Below are 14,450 nucleotides of genomic sequence, written 5' to 3' on the forward strand. Positions count from 1 at the left end.
TACGCACTTGTGTGATGCATGACAGCAGTTATAATAATGATAATAATAATAATAATAAGCCGAATAAACGCGATTGACGAGTTGATCTTGCAAGTGTTGCTTTTTATAAAGGTTCGTTTTTATAAAAGGGAAAAACATTTTTTTTTTTTTCGGTTAGGGATGGTTAATCAAATACTCTCCCTAAACACATATATGAACCTAATCATTATTTTCAACTACATTTAAAAAAAAAAAAAAAAAGAATTATATAGTTTTTGCGTATTGGGGTGTATAATAATTAAAGTTGTACCGTATTTATATTTGTTTTAATAGTCTTTTTAAAAGTAAAGGACCATCCATGTATGCCTGCATATAAAGTTCCAGTATATATAAACCACTGTTACTATAAATGGACATGACGGGAGAGGTTTGCTTGGAAGAGACTACTGCGGCCGGAACGAAGGTTGCTGCCCCCCCTCCACCTCCTCCCCCTCGAACTGTTGATAATGTAGCACCGTGTCAAGTCGTCTCGATTAGCGGCAGATGTGGGGATTCTTCTCTTTTTGAAATAAATAAATTAAAAAAAATACGTCGCTAATATTGCGTATCCGTACCGTTTGTGTCGCCGTGGTTTATACCGGCGCAGTGTGAGGCTGCGCGAAGCGAGTTACCCCCCTTTACTCCCCCCTCCCTCGCACACGCTCCGATATCCTCGCACCCCTTCGTCGCCGGCACATGGTACGGTCCGTGTCTCTGGGCGGGGGTGCTGTGTGGTGGAGGAGCACAGTTTCCGTCAAACGGAGGAGCAGGGAAAGGGAGACGGGCGAGAAACATGACACGAAATCGCCCATGTGAAGGGTTTCACCTTGAAGGAATAAAAAATTTCCCTCCAGTTACGAGAGCGACGAGCGTAGGAGGACAATAAGTGTGAAAAGAAAGCGGAAACAAACGGAAGAAGAGGCCCCGTCAAGAAGCAAAGGCGTCTGACAGAAAGCTCAGGAACTGAACTCCGGATTTGTTTCTTCTTTGTTGTTATTGTGAGGCGACACAGAAGTTTTTTTTTTGTTTGGTTGGGTGCAGTTAAATAGAGCTGTGATTTAATTTGAGTGTTTTTTTTTCTCTCTCTCTCTTTTGTTTGTTTGTTTTGTTTTTGTTTTTAATCTCGGGAGTGCTGATTTCTTCCTGGATCGTGTCACGCTGTTCTAATGCAGACGGTCGTGTCGTGTGCATTTCTTCCACACGGGAAACATTTGGCATCTGGACCCCAAACACTGCACCCAAACTTCTCCTGACGTCTCCCGATCCATTCCCCAGCTTTGCCTCCAAGAGAAAGGGGAGTGGAGCTGAGCTGCAGCGTCCGCTTGTTTTGTTTTGGTACTTCTCTTTGGTCTTGGGAGTCGCTCCTGGCTGGACTGTGAAGGTCCACTTCGAGAGAAACTTTTGCCCGGAGCTACACCTCTTGTGTGACGGCAACAAGTTGCATCGCCCCCGGATTGGTTTTTGTTTACACGTGTTTCATGCAACTGCTTGTCACACGGGAGACGTCCATTGTTGGTCTGGATTACAAAAGGGCTCATCCTCACCGCTCGGCGGCTGCTGCAGTCGCGTGAAGACGAGCTGAGTGGCTTGGACGCGCCTCCGAGCTCGGTGACATTGCCGGCGTGAGGCCGTTTGTGTCACAGGATTAACCTGAGCGATAACACCACTCTGCACTGCCCTACTCTGTCCAGTGACGCGTCCTCTCCCTCCCCTACCTCCCTCCCTCCCCACCCCCCACCTCCCATCTCCCATCTCCCATCTCCCCCACCCCCCAAGAAAGCACCAGTATTTGGAGCTATTTTTACATTAAGGGATGGGGTAAAAGCAGGCAGTTGGAAACCCAACTCCCCTCCAGCTCCTTGTGTTCCAGCCATTTGTCACCCCCACCTCGCTCAGCCCAACTTGGCAGTATGCTGGGCGAGCCTGGTTTGCAAAGACTGGACATATAGCTAGTTAAGAACAGCAGAAATCAGATCAAACATCTTATGCTGCATAATACAAAAATCATCTTGAACCGTGCTGATCATGTAGTCTTGGTGACCTGGAGATACAAGCAGACCTGAAAGTCCAAGGCTGCACTGACCGTATAAATTGTGGATTACTACAGGAGAAGATGGATGGAGAAAGAGTTTACTTGTGGCTAACCTTGCCCTGGACTAAGTGAACCTATCGGAAGCAAGGGGAGTTTAGCTGGACATTTAGCTCAAAACTCTAAACAAGCATAGGTGTTAAGATATAAAGGCCTACGTTTGACTACCTAGGAGATCAGTCACCAGCGAACTGCAAGTGCGACACATTTCCAGCACACATAAAGAATGCATGAAACTGCCAAAACAAGTTTAACAAAAAGCTAACCTGACTAACCAAATGTTCTATTCCCCTCCACCCCTCATATCCACAGAGAAACCCTATATGAGAGATCTATATCTATAACTCCACAGAAAGACAGAATTTACATCTTTTATATTTTTACTTGAGATACGAGCTGCCTGTACACCGGTCGGTTGCCTTAGAAACCACAGTCACAAAAGAATTATTTAAAAGAAAATAAAGAAAAAAATAAAAAATACAAGCCAGAGAAGACGGTGCCTTTTGATTGGTTGGTCGGTTTCCCACCATTTCAAGATTCATTTGTTTAGTTGGATGTAACCTGCTGAAGGAAGCTGTGGGATTGGGAAAACTCACATGATGATAGTTACATGACCCCTCCCACCACCACCACCACCACCGACAAGATCTACCGATTTTTATTTTATTTTTTATTTTTGAGAGCGTTTTGATTGACTGCATCATTTCCCTGCTGGATTGAACATTTGCCAAGCCTTTTCCATGGTTGTCACGTCCTCTGTGGAAGAAAAGACTGTTCCCTCACGCAGGATGGTCCAGTCAGAACCTTGGATCACCTCAACCCTGCTTCGCAAGAATAAGAGTTAGTACACGCATGAAAATACACGCACAATCCAACAAACAGTGCTGTCAAACCAATGCAAACTTGTCTCTCCCTTCGAAGAAGTAGTCGAGACGCAGTAGTCACGTGTGCGTCAGCCTATTGTCGGTGGTAACGCATGTGGCAAATGTGTGTGTGAATGTAGTTTGCGAGTTTAATATAGTTGTTTCTGTCCGTAGTTTACACAGACTGGATATGTAATAGCTGAAAACTAATTTTAACCACCTAAAACAAAGCCTAGTGGAAGTATACACTATATATTCTCAAAACTTTAGTTTTATATTGGTTACATACCCCAATCTGTTCATTATTACCAATGAACAGACGTTGCTTTCGGTGCTTTTTCCTTTTCCCGGTTAAAAATTCGAAAAAAATGGTTGTTGTGTTTTTTTGTTTTCTCTGAATGAATGAGGTAAAGCTCCACTTATGCGCGAGGACGTCACTCGAGTGGGTGGTCCGTCAATGTGGTCAGGACGCTATTTTTTGCTGCCCGTGTTAGACACGGGCACAGATTTAAATTTAGCGATTTAAATTCCAGCTTGTGCTGAGTCTGTTAAAGGTGCTGCTTCATCCAACACCTGATGGTGACGCCTAGTAAATAGTTCTGGCTGCGAACAGATGGGTTCAAATAATATGTAGTGGTTAAATGAGTTGGGAGTCTGTGGATTGTGACCAGTTTTGGTTCACAAGATGAATATTTACTTATATTGGTCATAGCTTTTATATTGTAAGTTAGATACTAGTTGTTGTTATTTGTGTTTTGGTATTTGTTGTCATCTGTGAGAGAAAGCTTGACGTATTATCACATCACATTACAGACTTTATTATTCTATAAAGCCGCGTCAGTGTTGATAATTTATGTTGTGAGTTGTGTTGGGATTTCCGAATGAGAGAACGCTCTTAAGAACTGTGAAGTTACTGTTGACTTTTAATGCGTTCAACTTTAACGATCTCTGTAGTAGCTTAAAAAAAAAAAAATCATCTGTGTGTAGAAAGGTGTGATTGAGCCATGTACCTGAGTGGATCTTTGTTATTTTGACGCCTGATATAATTTATCGGAGGCTTCGTTCGTTCGTCATTGGGGATTCTCGCCGACTTGTTGCTGCTACAACCACAAACGTGTTTGTTGTAGGCCTGGAAAGCTGGGACAAAATGAAACACCCCGGCGACCTATGTGGTAACACATGTGAACATAACACTCAACATAAATAAGCATGAGCCAGGCTGTGGATGAGTTACCAGGAAATCTTATACTGAGCAACAGTGACTATTATAGGTTTCAGACATATTAGAAGTGAGGGCATGTCTGCCCTGAGGTCAGAATATGCTGCAAATGCAAATGCATGCAGAATATGCTTTTGTCAAATCAGTGAATTGAAGTTTCAGATAGTTTAACCTCGTTACCGTATGTTAACTGATTTATTTATGTTGGATTCACCTCATTCTTTGAACTACTTTGGTAACGGTGCTTGTCCCACGCCACCATGTACAAGCAGACTGTAGGTTTGCATTTAAATGTCTATTCCACTGTAGCTTGGTTGCGAAGTGGTCGTATATTTTTCTGTTTTTTTTCTGTGCATCATTTGAGAAAAGGAAGTTTAAAAGAGAAATAACCTGCCCTGGGATTTTTAGTGTTAATGACATCAGCTGCATCAATTAATTCAATCAATCAATCACTTAAAAGTAGCTGTTATCCAGCTTTCAATCACATCAAATAATCTTTATCGGTACATGGCGTTTTCTCTGTCTCTGAAATATACTTCTGGTGACTTCTGAAATTCCCGCTGACCAAATCTTTTCTTCAGACTGGTTCTGCCTGTCGGTGGTTGTGGTTGTTGTGAATGGCTCAGGGACATTTTTTGGTATTTGAGATGGTACCTTGAATTCGCAGTATTTGTTTGTTTAGGCCACTAAATCCCAATGTGTTTTTACCAAAATAAACCACCTGGCCTTGAAGCTGAGTCCCTTACAAGTGAATTTTGCAGGAGTAGTGCCAATATTACTAGAGTCTTTAACACTTCAGCCCAATGGATGTTTAAAAAAAATGGTAGAAACCTTTCCTTGTTTTATAATATATCCATTACCTCTACCAGAAAACTTCCTCCTCCCAACAAATGTGGTTCATAATTTTTTATATATTTTTGGCCGAACTGGGATAAACTTGCCACTTGATTTCAGCCCATATCAGTCCAACTCTTAGTGGTTGTTTGGATACGATTAGTTTTGGTCTGATTTGTATCAATCATCTGACCAATGTCTCAGTAACGTCTATTTGAGAAATTCTTGAAAAGATTGTATCTAGTATTGGACCATGGTTCTGTTTCCATATTTCACATGCCTGTCCTGAATTTGTTTGTGTCCTTCATTAAAAACCAAAGTACTTGAGTCTCTGAGACATGTTCCATTTATAAAACCGTGGTCTGATAGCGGGGAAAACCCAAATTTAGTTGACGCTGACTGATTGAAACCGATTTTGACCGGATGAAATTGAGGGTTGAGAGGTTCATCTGTGACAGACGTCTCCCCAGTCGTCTATTTCTACTGTGAGAACCAGTTTAATTTGAACACATGTACATTTTTTTTGTTCAAAAGAAAGAAGCAGTTCAATCGCCAATAATTAAAACCTCGAGTAGGAACGTGTAGGCCTCTGGCTCAACATGGCTAACCAAAGTGGCAAAGCATTTCAATAGAAAAATGTTTTAGGCCTTAGAATAACACTCTTAAGATAAGATAATCCTTTAATTGTTGAATTCAGTAGCTAAGTGTGGAACAATAAATAAGACTTAAGGGTGGCGGTGTCTTCCACAGCTTTTGTGGTGATGCATTTTATCTTGACGTGTATGGACAAAACACAACCAAGCCCATGTATCATTCAAATACATTTCCGTTACCACTGCCAAAATATTGCAGGGCTCCAGCTGATCACCACCACGATTCTACTGCAGCCTCAAGTAGAAAGGAGTGTCTGCTTTTGTACGAGCATGTTTTTCTTCGGAATAAAGCTGAAGAACCAAATGAGATTTCGTTGGGCAATATCCTGGAAACCAAATGAGATATCAAGAAGTTTGGGCGTGTTGGTTAAATAGTGATAACCAAAAAAGTGGAAATGATATGTTTTCAGAAATAGCAGAGGTGGATGCAACGTCAATATATTTTAATTTAGTCTAAGGGAATTTTCTCTTTTATTCACAGCCTAATCACAGCCTTTCAGTTTGTAACAAAAAATACATGTTTGTGTACGTGTAACGAGTTTAACATCTACATTTTAGTGTTAGCAGAAAGGCGCTAGCGTTCGTTAGCTTCTTACCTAGCGTCCATTGATTTTTATTTATTTATTTATTTTTTTGATACTGACAAAATGATTGATTAAGGTGATTTGTTTTTTGTCCCATGGTGGTGGAGAAGTGATGCGTTGCACTTAGACACGTGCACCAGCTGAGTCGGAAACAATGACACTAATTCGCTTGTTTACACAGGAACATCCAAGTCAGACGTCTGCCCACACCTTCACCGAATATATCTAAACGTTTTTCTCAGTTTCAGACAGTTCATCCCAGTAAACATTTCCGTTATTATTCCATTATATTGTTTCGTTAACTTTACTGGAGTTTATCGGAACACAGTCGCAGTATTTGATGCTTAAAATAAGTACGTTGCAGAACTTGTCTCCCATTCCTCCTTCAACTGGAGTAGAACTGGAGTAGGTTTTTAGGACTCTTCGCCACCACCTTTTAGTTCTTTAGTTTAGTTCCATTTTTTATTAGATTCGGGTCAAGGCTGCACAATTAATCAAATTTTAATCGTGATCAAGATATTTGAATTTAAAATGCAGGCTCTGCTATATATCTAATCAAGCAGTAGTCAGCCAACCACCAGGGGGCGCACACGTGATTAAGGCTTCGTTAAGCTGCCTAAACGACAACCGAACACACCTTGCAGCTAGTTCCTTGAAAGGAATCCACGTCCATTGCCAGGACTTGTTTTAAAAGATTTAGGGATTTAGGGAGTGACGTGAAAGAAGAGAAAGTTGTATGCAAAGTTTTAAAAAACAAAAAAAATCATCGCAAACCAACCAACATACAAGGAGTATGAAGCTAGCGCTGCTTCACTTAATCTACGTCCGTGCCCATTTGTGTATATTTTATTTTTATTATTAAGCATTTATTCTAATTTAGAGATTAATTTTGCACTCTTTGAATAAAGTTCGTTTAACAGTAGTGCAATAAAAATACGGATGTTTGCTCTAACACGTTGAATACTCGCGATTATCATTTTGATCTTAATCGTGCGGCTCTACCGACACCTCAGCTTCCATCTTGCAACAACTTTGGCAGTTTGTTTGGGTTCATTGCCGATTTGTGAGACCGTTTCTGGTTATGTACAGTAGGAACACGCTTATTTCGGTCTTTTGCTGTTGTGCTGGGATTGTTTGGACTTTCTGTGTCATAGTATTTGCATATCTTTGAGTCAGAACATGTCTCCGTTTTGATTGTTATCATGGCTGAGCGCTGTTGTTGTGCTCATACTTGGTAGTATTGATCACCTTTTAGACAGTTTTCTTCAGTGGCCTTGTTTTATTTCGTTAGTCATCCGTTATAATTTCTAACTTCTCCTTAGCTTCTTAAGTCCTTTTCTGGATTTATGTGAAAAATCAATTGTTAAATTGTAGGGGCCGATCTTTTAATACTCAGTATTAGTAGTAGACGATGTCCTATTACTCCCTCATGAAACATCCACGTTAAATAATTTACTAATTTCTGTCTGACTGACTTTATTTTCCAAAGTACTTCCACACGGCAGACATGTTTAGTCGTGTGATTTTGGTTCTTCTTCGTTTTACTTTGGCAGCTTTGGCGCCAGTCAACCACCTTTTAAACAGAAGGAGACGACGCTGCAGGGATGTGGTTTTGGTTCATAACCGACCTAAAATAAATAACCATCAAATATTTGGACCCGGCTGAAGGGACGTCCCTATAAAAGTCATAGATGTCCTAACTTACTTACCAAAACTGTAGCTGGTTACGATTGGTGGTTAAGAAAAAATAATCGATTCTAATGATTCATCCTACACGTACGTACTTTGATAAGAACTTTAATGTCAGTCTGAAATGAATGAATGATAATCGCTGCTCGTGCATTACTGAAAAATGTTGGGTTGCTCCAATTATGAAATTATGGTATATGATTGCGTAGCCTTCCCAGTTTTGCTGGATCGTGCAGTTAATGAACAGCGCGGACATTTTCTGACTAAATCAATGAAAACAGAGCCGTTCTTTTCTCACTTCTTCGTCATAATATGCAGATGGGTCCAGTAATTTAGTGCATTTCGCAAATGACAGATGTGAAGCTTGTCGCTTGTGCATCATGTAATAATAACTCTGCTCACCGTATCTTTTCATTACCTCATAAATGTCGACAACAGAAACATAATACACATAATAATCTATATAAGAAAATTTTCCATTTAACACAAAAAATAAAAATGCACCTGATTTAATATAATATATATATTCATAGGACACTAAATCCATTACATATGGGTCCCTCTGATCCCTCCATATTTATTTGTGAGACTCAATGGGATTTAGTGAATCTTAAACTTTAACTTAACGCCTTAATTTGGAAAATAATGTAATGGAACCTCTGATTTAGATTTCAAAATCAAAATTTCATCCTTCAGAAATATATATTCTCAAAACTGAGACTATTCAGACTGAAGACAGGGCCGAACTAGAATAAATTTTAGTTTTGTTTTAATTATTTGACTTTATAGAAGCAGGATTTGACATAATGCCGTTTACAAGTTGCTCCTTAAAGCGTGGGGGAGTTGTAAAAACTATTTTTTTAAAATAAGTAGTGTATAATCAAACATTTCCTTGTGACTGGTGGAGGAAGAGCAGAGTCTAGTATTAATTAAATGAAAACGAGTGATTGAGGAGGAAGTGTGGTCGGGTCATCGATATCGTGGCTCCACTGATCAGACTCCAAAATCTCAAGATGGCGCCGCCCGTATCCGGGAATAAATAGCATCAGTTTAGCCAATGCAAGGAAGACCATGATGTGTATTGTATTTTTATACAGTCTATGGTGGTAACCGGGTGCACCTCTAATAAGAGGACCTTTCCTCCGCGTTTCACAATTGTTGATTCACGGTGGCGGTTTGTGTACTGTACGTGCATGTGTTGTGTATCGCCGCGTGGAGTGACTCCCCAACCATCATTGTCGCCTTCATAAAAAAAAAAAAAAAAAAAAATGTTACATCATTGTGCAGCAACACGACGCTGATGAAGCGACGAAACAGAAAAAATAAATAAAAAAAGCCGAAGACGTCTCTCTGCGAGCGAGACGCAAGCGAGCGAACCTCCGACTGACGTCAGGAAGGAGAAAACACAGGAGCGAGGGAGGGAGGGAGGGATGAATGGACGGATAAGCAGAAGAAGAAGAGGGGATAGATCTTTTGAGATGGAGCGGATGATGAAAGAAAGAGGGAGGAGGAGGAGGAGGAGGAGGAAGCGGCGGGTTAGTTGCTAGGGGAGAGTGCGCTCTGTTGCTGGGAACCAGGCCCTGCTATTGGAAGCTACTTGCTTTAGCGAGAGAGAGAAGCAAAAGAGGAGAAGGAGAAGTAGCTAATGAGTATTGTAGTCTGGTTGCTGAGACAGCACTGGGTTTATTTATAGAGCGCTGGCCAGCCAGCCCTTAGATACCAACAGCAAATCAGCTGACGGAGAAAGTGGGGGCCTCGACCAATGGCAGCGCAGGTAGGGGGTGCGAGATTGAGGAAGTGTTGTGACTGCCTCTTAGTCTCTTAAAGGGATGGTGTTGATCTCTCTCTGCTAGTCTCTCCGTCTCTCAAAGCAGCATCATATCCATAAAGCGAGGCCGGGGTTTCCGGCGGCTGTGATTGGATTACTTTATCACGCAGCACCGTTAAACACATACAGTCAAACACAAAAGCTGTTTTTATTTATTTATTTGTCTATTTATTTGTTCGTTTGCAGATAAAATTAGATTCTCAGAGAGACGTTCGTCCTGAGATACTGTAATTTAAAAAGGGTCGCTCTTACTAATTCGCCGGGAACGTGAACGTCGTGCGTTTAGTGATGGTGCAGGGGGAGAATATATTTGGGTTTCCCCTCCTTATGTAAGTCTAAGGTTGGCCTTTTCCCGTAGGCCCAGGATAGACCGCTTCAGCTGCTCGGACATGTAATATTGTCAGCCCGCACAATATGTGGTCGGCTCTCGGCGCTTCGCCGGTTTGTGATTGAAAACTGCACTTTTTTCCTTTTTAAACTCTCGCTTTGACCATTTTATTTAACGTAGACCCTACTGTCGTTTAACCCCATATGTTTTATTTCTTTTGACCAGCAAAGCAGCAACTATTAGACACAAGAGTTTGATGCCTTTAATTGTTTTCTATAAAGAGGTGCCTGGTTTTTAAACTACATTTTCCCTTTACTAGTCTCTTAATAATCGTAGAACAGCGAGAACGTCGGGGCCTTTGTCTCTCTCCTTGGTAAATGAACTAGGGGGGAATAAATGTGGTCAGCTGCTGGACCTCTCGCCTTGTTTCATAGCAGACATTTTGACTCGTCATACTGGGGCAAGGACATGTGTCTAAATGATGGCTCGGCTCCATTAAGCGTCCCACTAAGCCAGCGCGACCTCCTCGTGGAGCGTCACCGTGATTGAGATGTGATAAAAATGTGTTTATTCCTGTATCTGACGGGGAAATTGAGTCAGTTTGCCCGTTTTGTTTCCATATTTATACAAACTGTGATTGAAAACCGCTTGGAGTCGACCTTAAGGCATAAATCAAAAGAAGATACATAACAAAATATGGAATAATATAAAAAAAAGCTCGTATACGTCCATGTGCTACACGTAGGAATGTCCTGATCAAGATCTTGTCCATGACCCTTTCTTTTTGTTTTGTTTCTTTGCTTGTTGTGTTTGTTGTTGTTGTTTCAGTCCGTCCAACGAATCAACTCGCTCGCATTCAGTGACCTTCTCCCGCTATCACATTGCATAGTTTACTAACTTCTGACTGACTTGCATTTTCCAGACACGTTTAGCCACGTGACTTTGTGGTTCCTCTTCTCATACTGTTTAGTTTTTTGGCAGCTTTTTTACGCTACCCAACCACCACTAAAACGGAAGAAGAGGATGATTGTGTTTTGGTTTGTGGCGGACGTAAAAGAATAGGTGCAAAAGATGAGCCTTGGCTGTTACTGATCTTCTGGTACATCCTTAGCTGTATCTATATATATATATATATATATATATATATATATATATATATATTTGTAAAAACACAAACACAGATATATTTTGAGATACTTGTTGTACGGTGGAGTCTGGTGACCTTTGGCAAAAAAATATGTCTTTAAATGCGTCAAGGCACTTTTCTGAATAAGACTTGGTCTTCAGTTCCCCCCTCATCCTCTTCTTGGTCACTTCCTCTGGTGACGTTGTCTCCACTTCGTCCAGTTTGCTGCCACCAACAATCCCCGACGCCACTTTCACCGCAACAAAATCGATAACGCTGGCCTCCGCAGACTGAGGTCTGAAAGGAGCGTTTGCTTGTTGATGATGTTGAAAAGCCGGTTCGACGGGTCGCCGTGTCCCTACTTCAGTTCCCTTTGACTTTTTTTGTGTCAGAAGTTAGACCGATGACCAGTTTTTTGAACAGTGATTCCTTGTACGACTGCACCACAATCACATATTGGTGTATGTTGTAGCACTGCCATGAATCGCCCATTGGCTGCTCCAGATATTTGATAAACTGCTCACGTCAGCGGCGTGACGAGAAGCTACTCTTTCAGTTTCCATTTAACGGATAAACTCCTGACAAGATGTTTGTCCTTAAGCTAGTGAAGAGAAACGCCATGCGAACCTCGTGCTTGTGTAACAGCTTAACTGGTCGGATTTTAGCGAGTTCTTTTGTCATCTAAGCCGCTATTCTTAATAGGCCGTTTATGCTAATGTGTTAAGTTGACGCAGAGGCTACGGCGATAACGCAGACCCCTACGTAGACCCTGATGCCGTCGCTGACCTCCACCTCCCCAGAAATGTAACTACGCAGCAACGCAGACCGCAACAGCTGTGATTGGTCCGCTAGTTGTTAGCGTGTTTCCGCTTTAGTATTTCCGGTTGCTTCTCCATCTCCGCAGTTTTTAAATTCATTGTTTTGGATCGATAGAGTATTGAGAAGGCTAAACTTTGAAAGGGAAGCAGGAAGTAGATAAATTAACCCGAGTGGCAAAAAAAGACACAGCGCCCACTAGTGTGTTGGAGGCGTTTTTACAGCCAGTCTGACGAGGCTACGTTGCGTAGGTTACGGCGTCTACGTCCTGCTGTACTCTAAAAGTTTGACACCTTTGACAAAATTACTGTGCTTGCAGCATGAAAAGGTGCATTATTATTATAGTGTTGGAAGACAGAGGTAACAACCAAAAGGACGACATGTTATAACACAGATTATCGCAACACAATGAAAAAAAGCCAAGAAAAGTTTACTGTGACTTATATCTCAACTCTGCAAAATGAGTTTCTGAGTGAGTTCCTGTGACTCTTCTTTAGTTCACACCTGCCTGGTCTAAAATTCTCTTGTGTGCTCATTGTTTTTGTCCAGATGTGCATCACCTCATATTGTTAAATCGCCCCCTTCCCCTTTTATTTGTGTTTGAAAAACCGTTTCGTCTTCGTGTCAATTCAGCATTCAACTTAACATTTTTTTTTTTTAACATCTACATTGTCATCTGGAATAAATTAGCTCTTCTGTCGGGGAGAGGGGGGCTGTTATTTCCTCTAACCAGGCCCAGATCATGTGTTGCCAGCTGGCTGTTAGTTCAGTCATCCGGTGGTTATTTTATGGTGATGTTGTGCCGATCTGTTTCCATTTCCTATTAAATTAACTCGTGGATTTGTGATTTTAACTGATTTTTATCGTAACACAAAGAAAACATTTCAAATAGGGAGCCATTTTTTTTATATATATATATATATATAACGATCAGATTAGAGTTGGAGATTCAAGCCTAATCTTTTATTTTATAGTTTTTTATTTTAAAACCCTGTAGCATCAAATTACCGAAACTGCCAAAAGTTTCAAAGATTTTCAAATTTATTTAGATGTGTCTCACAAATCTAGTGCTTCCTGTCTTGTTCTATATTTCTGTGCAGATCTGCATTTGATAATTGATAAGATTTTTCTAAGCATTGATGTTTATAGTATAGTAAAGTGCACATATGGCTGTTTATCGATCCCGTTCCTTAATCAGGTTTTTTTTTCCCTGTTTGGAAACGTCGGGCTTTTCCCTCTCTGATAATCTCTGTTCTCTCTCCTCAGGTGTAAGCAGCTCAGGATGTCCGCCCACCTCCTCCTCCTCCTTCTCCTCCTCCTCCTCCTCCTCCTCCTCCTCCACTGCCCAGGGCTTCTCCCTCGCTGAGCCAGCCATGACCAGCCAGCACACTCATACACACCCCTCCTTCAGCTCCATCCACTCCATGGCCGAGCAGCAGCAGGTAACGTGTGCGCAGTCGTCCGGAGGTAACTGGTTTCGTGTATAGCTCACGTGTTTCCCGAGGGGGGTAACGTTTACGTTTTTTCCTCAACATTTGCTTTGTTTTACCCTCTGAAAACGGTCACAAATGTGGAAAGTAGCTGTTCTTTGCAGAGGTTTGGAGAGTGTGTGAGTGAGAAAAATGTGAAATAAAGTCAGTTTTTAACAATATAAGGAAGCACAACGATCAAGAGGTCACAAGAACACGCTGTTTATCAAGTCAGGACTCATGAAACTTAAAGATTTAGTTGAGTTACACCCGTTATTTGTCATGTATGAAGCAGAAAACAGAGGCTGACCAGAAAGTTTCCAGAAGTTGTTTGTTTTTAGTTCAGAAGAATCAGGACAATAGAAGGAAGTTTCATTTTAAACATCAGCTTGCAACGGCTACTTTAAAACAGATGTGCGTTTCAAATGCCAAATTGTGGAGATCGTTACAGAAAGAGTCGTGTAAATAATTTCAGTATAAAAAGAGAATATTTAGACTGTGTGAACTTGATGAGTGATGGATGTTATATAGATCATAAATGACCGTGTGAAAGATGATTCCTTTTGTTATTGAGTGTTGTTTTGTCGGGTGATTGACTGACAGAGCGTCTGTTTGTGTGTTTATGTTTTAAGAGACGGACGAGAGTTTTTTTTCTTCCGGCTCCTTTTCAGTCATGGTGGTTCACCAAGATGTGCTTTTGATCTGATGTTTGTTTTGTTATGTTTTCGATTTGAGGCTGTTTTTTTTAGCCACGTGTGAAATAAATTAAAAAAAAGACTAGTGGGGAGTTTAACTTTTTATTAGTGACTAGGGTCTTTTTCCCTCTAATGAATGAAACTTTAAGGTCAAATTATTATTCGCCAGAGACTCGTAACTGAGTTTTTTTTTTTTTACAAACGGGACCTTTTTAGAAAAATGTACAAAAACAAATGAG

General features: G+C 41.0%; 1 protein-coding gene across 3 annotated transcripts in view; it reads left to right on the top strand.

The window, feature by feature from the left end:
* The window catches only part of dyrk1b (dual-specificity tyrosine-(Y)-phosphorylation regulated kinase 1B), a 39,724-nt gene that overhangs the window by 15,520 nt on the left and 9,754 nt on the right, over positions 1-14,450 (top strand). Inside the window, exons 1-3 of one of the 3 annotated variants that reach the window (XM_047598369.1) lie at positions 725-1,016; positions 1,149-2,947; positions 13,314-13,489. In XM_047598369.1, coding sequence (XP_047454325.1) covers positions 2,848-2,947; positions 13,314-13,489 — 276 coding nt within the window. In that variant the 5' untranslated portion in view covers positions 725-1,016; positions 1,149-2,847. Of the gene's footprint in view, positions 1-724; positions 2,948-13,313; positions 13,490-14,450 lie in introns of those variants that run through there. The other 2 variants (XM_047598368.1, XM_047598371.1) reach the window with 2 other exon arrangements.

The sequence above is a fragment of the Mugil cephalus genome, chromosome 11 (assembly GCF_022458985.1).
Source record: "Mugil cephalus isolate CIBA_MC_2020 chromosome 11, CIBA_Mcephalus_1.1, whole genome shotgun sequence".
Lineage (NCBI taxonomy): Eukaryota > Metazoa > Chordata > Actinopteri > Mugiliformes > Mugilidae > Mugil > Mugil cephalus.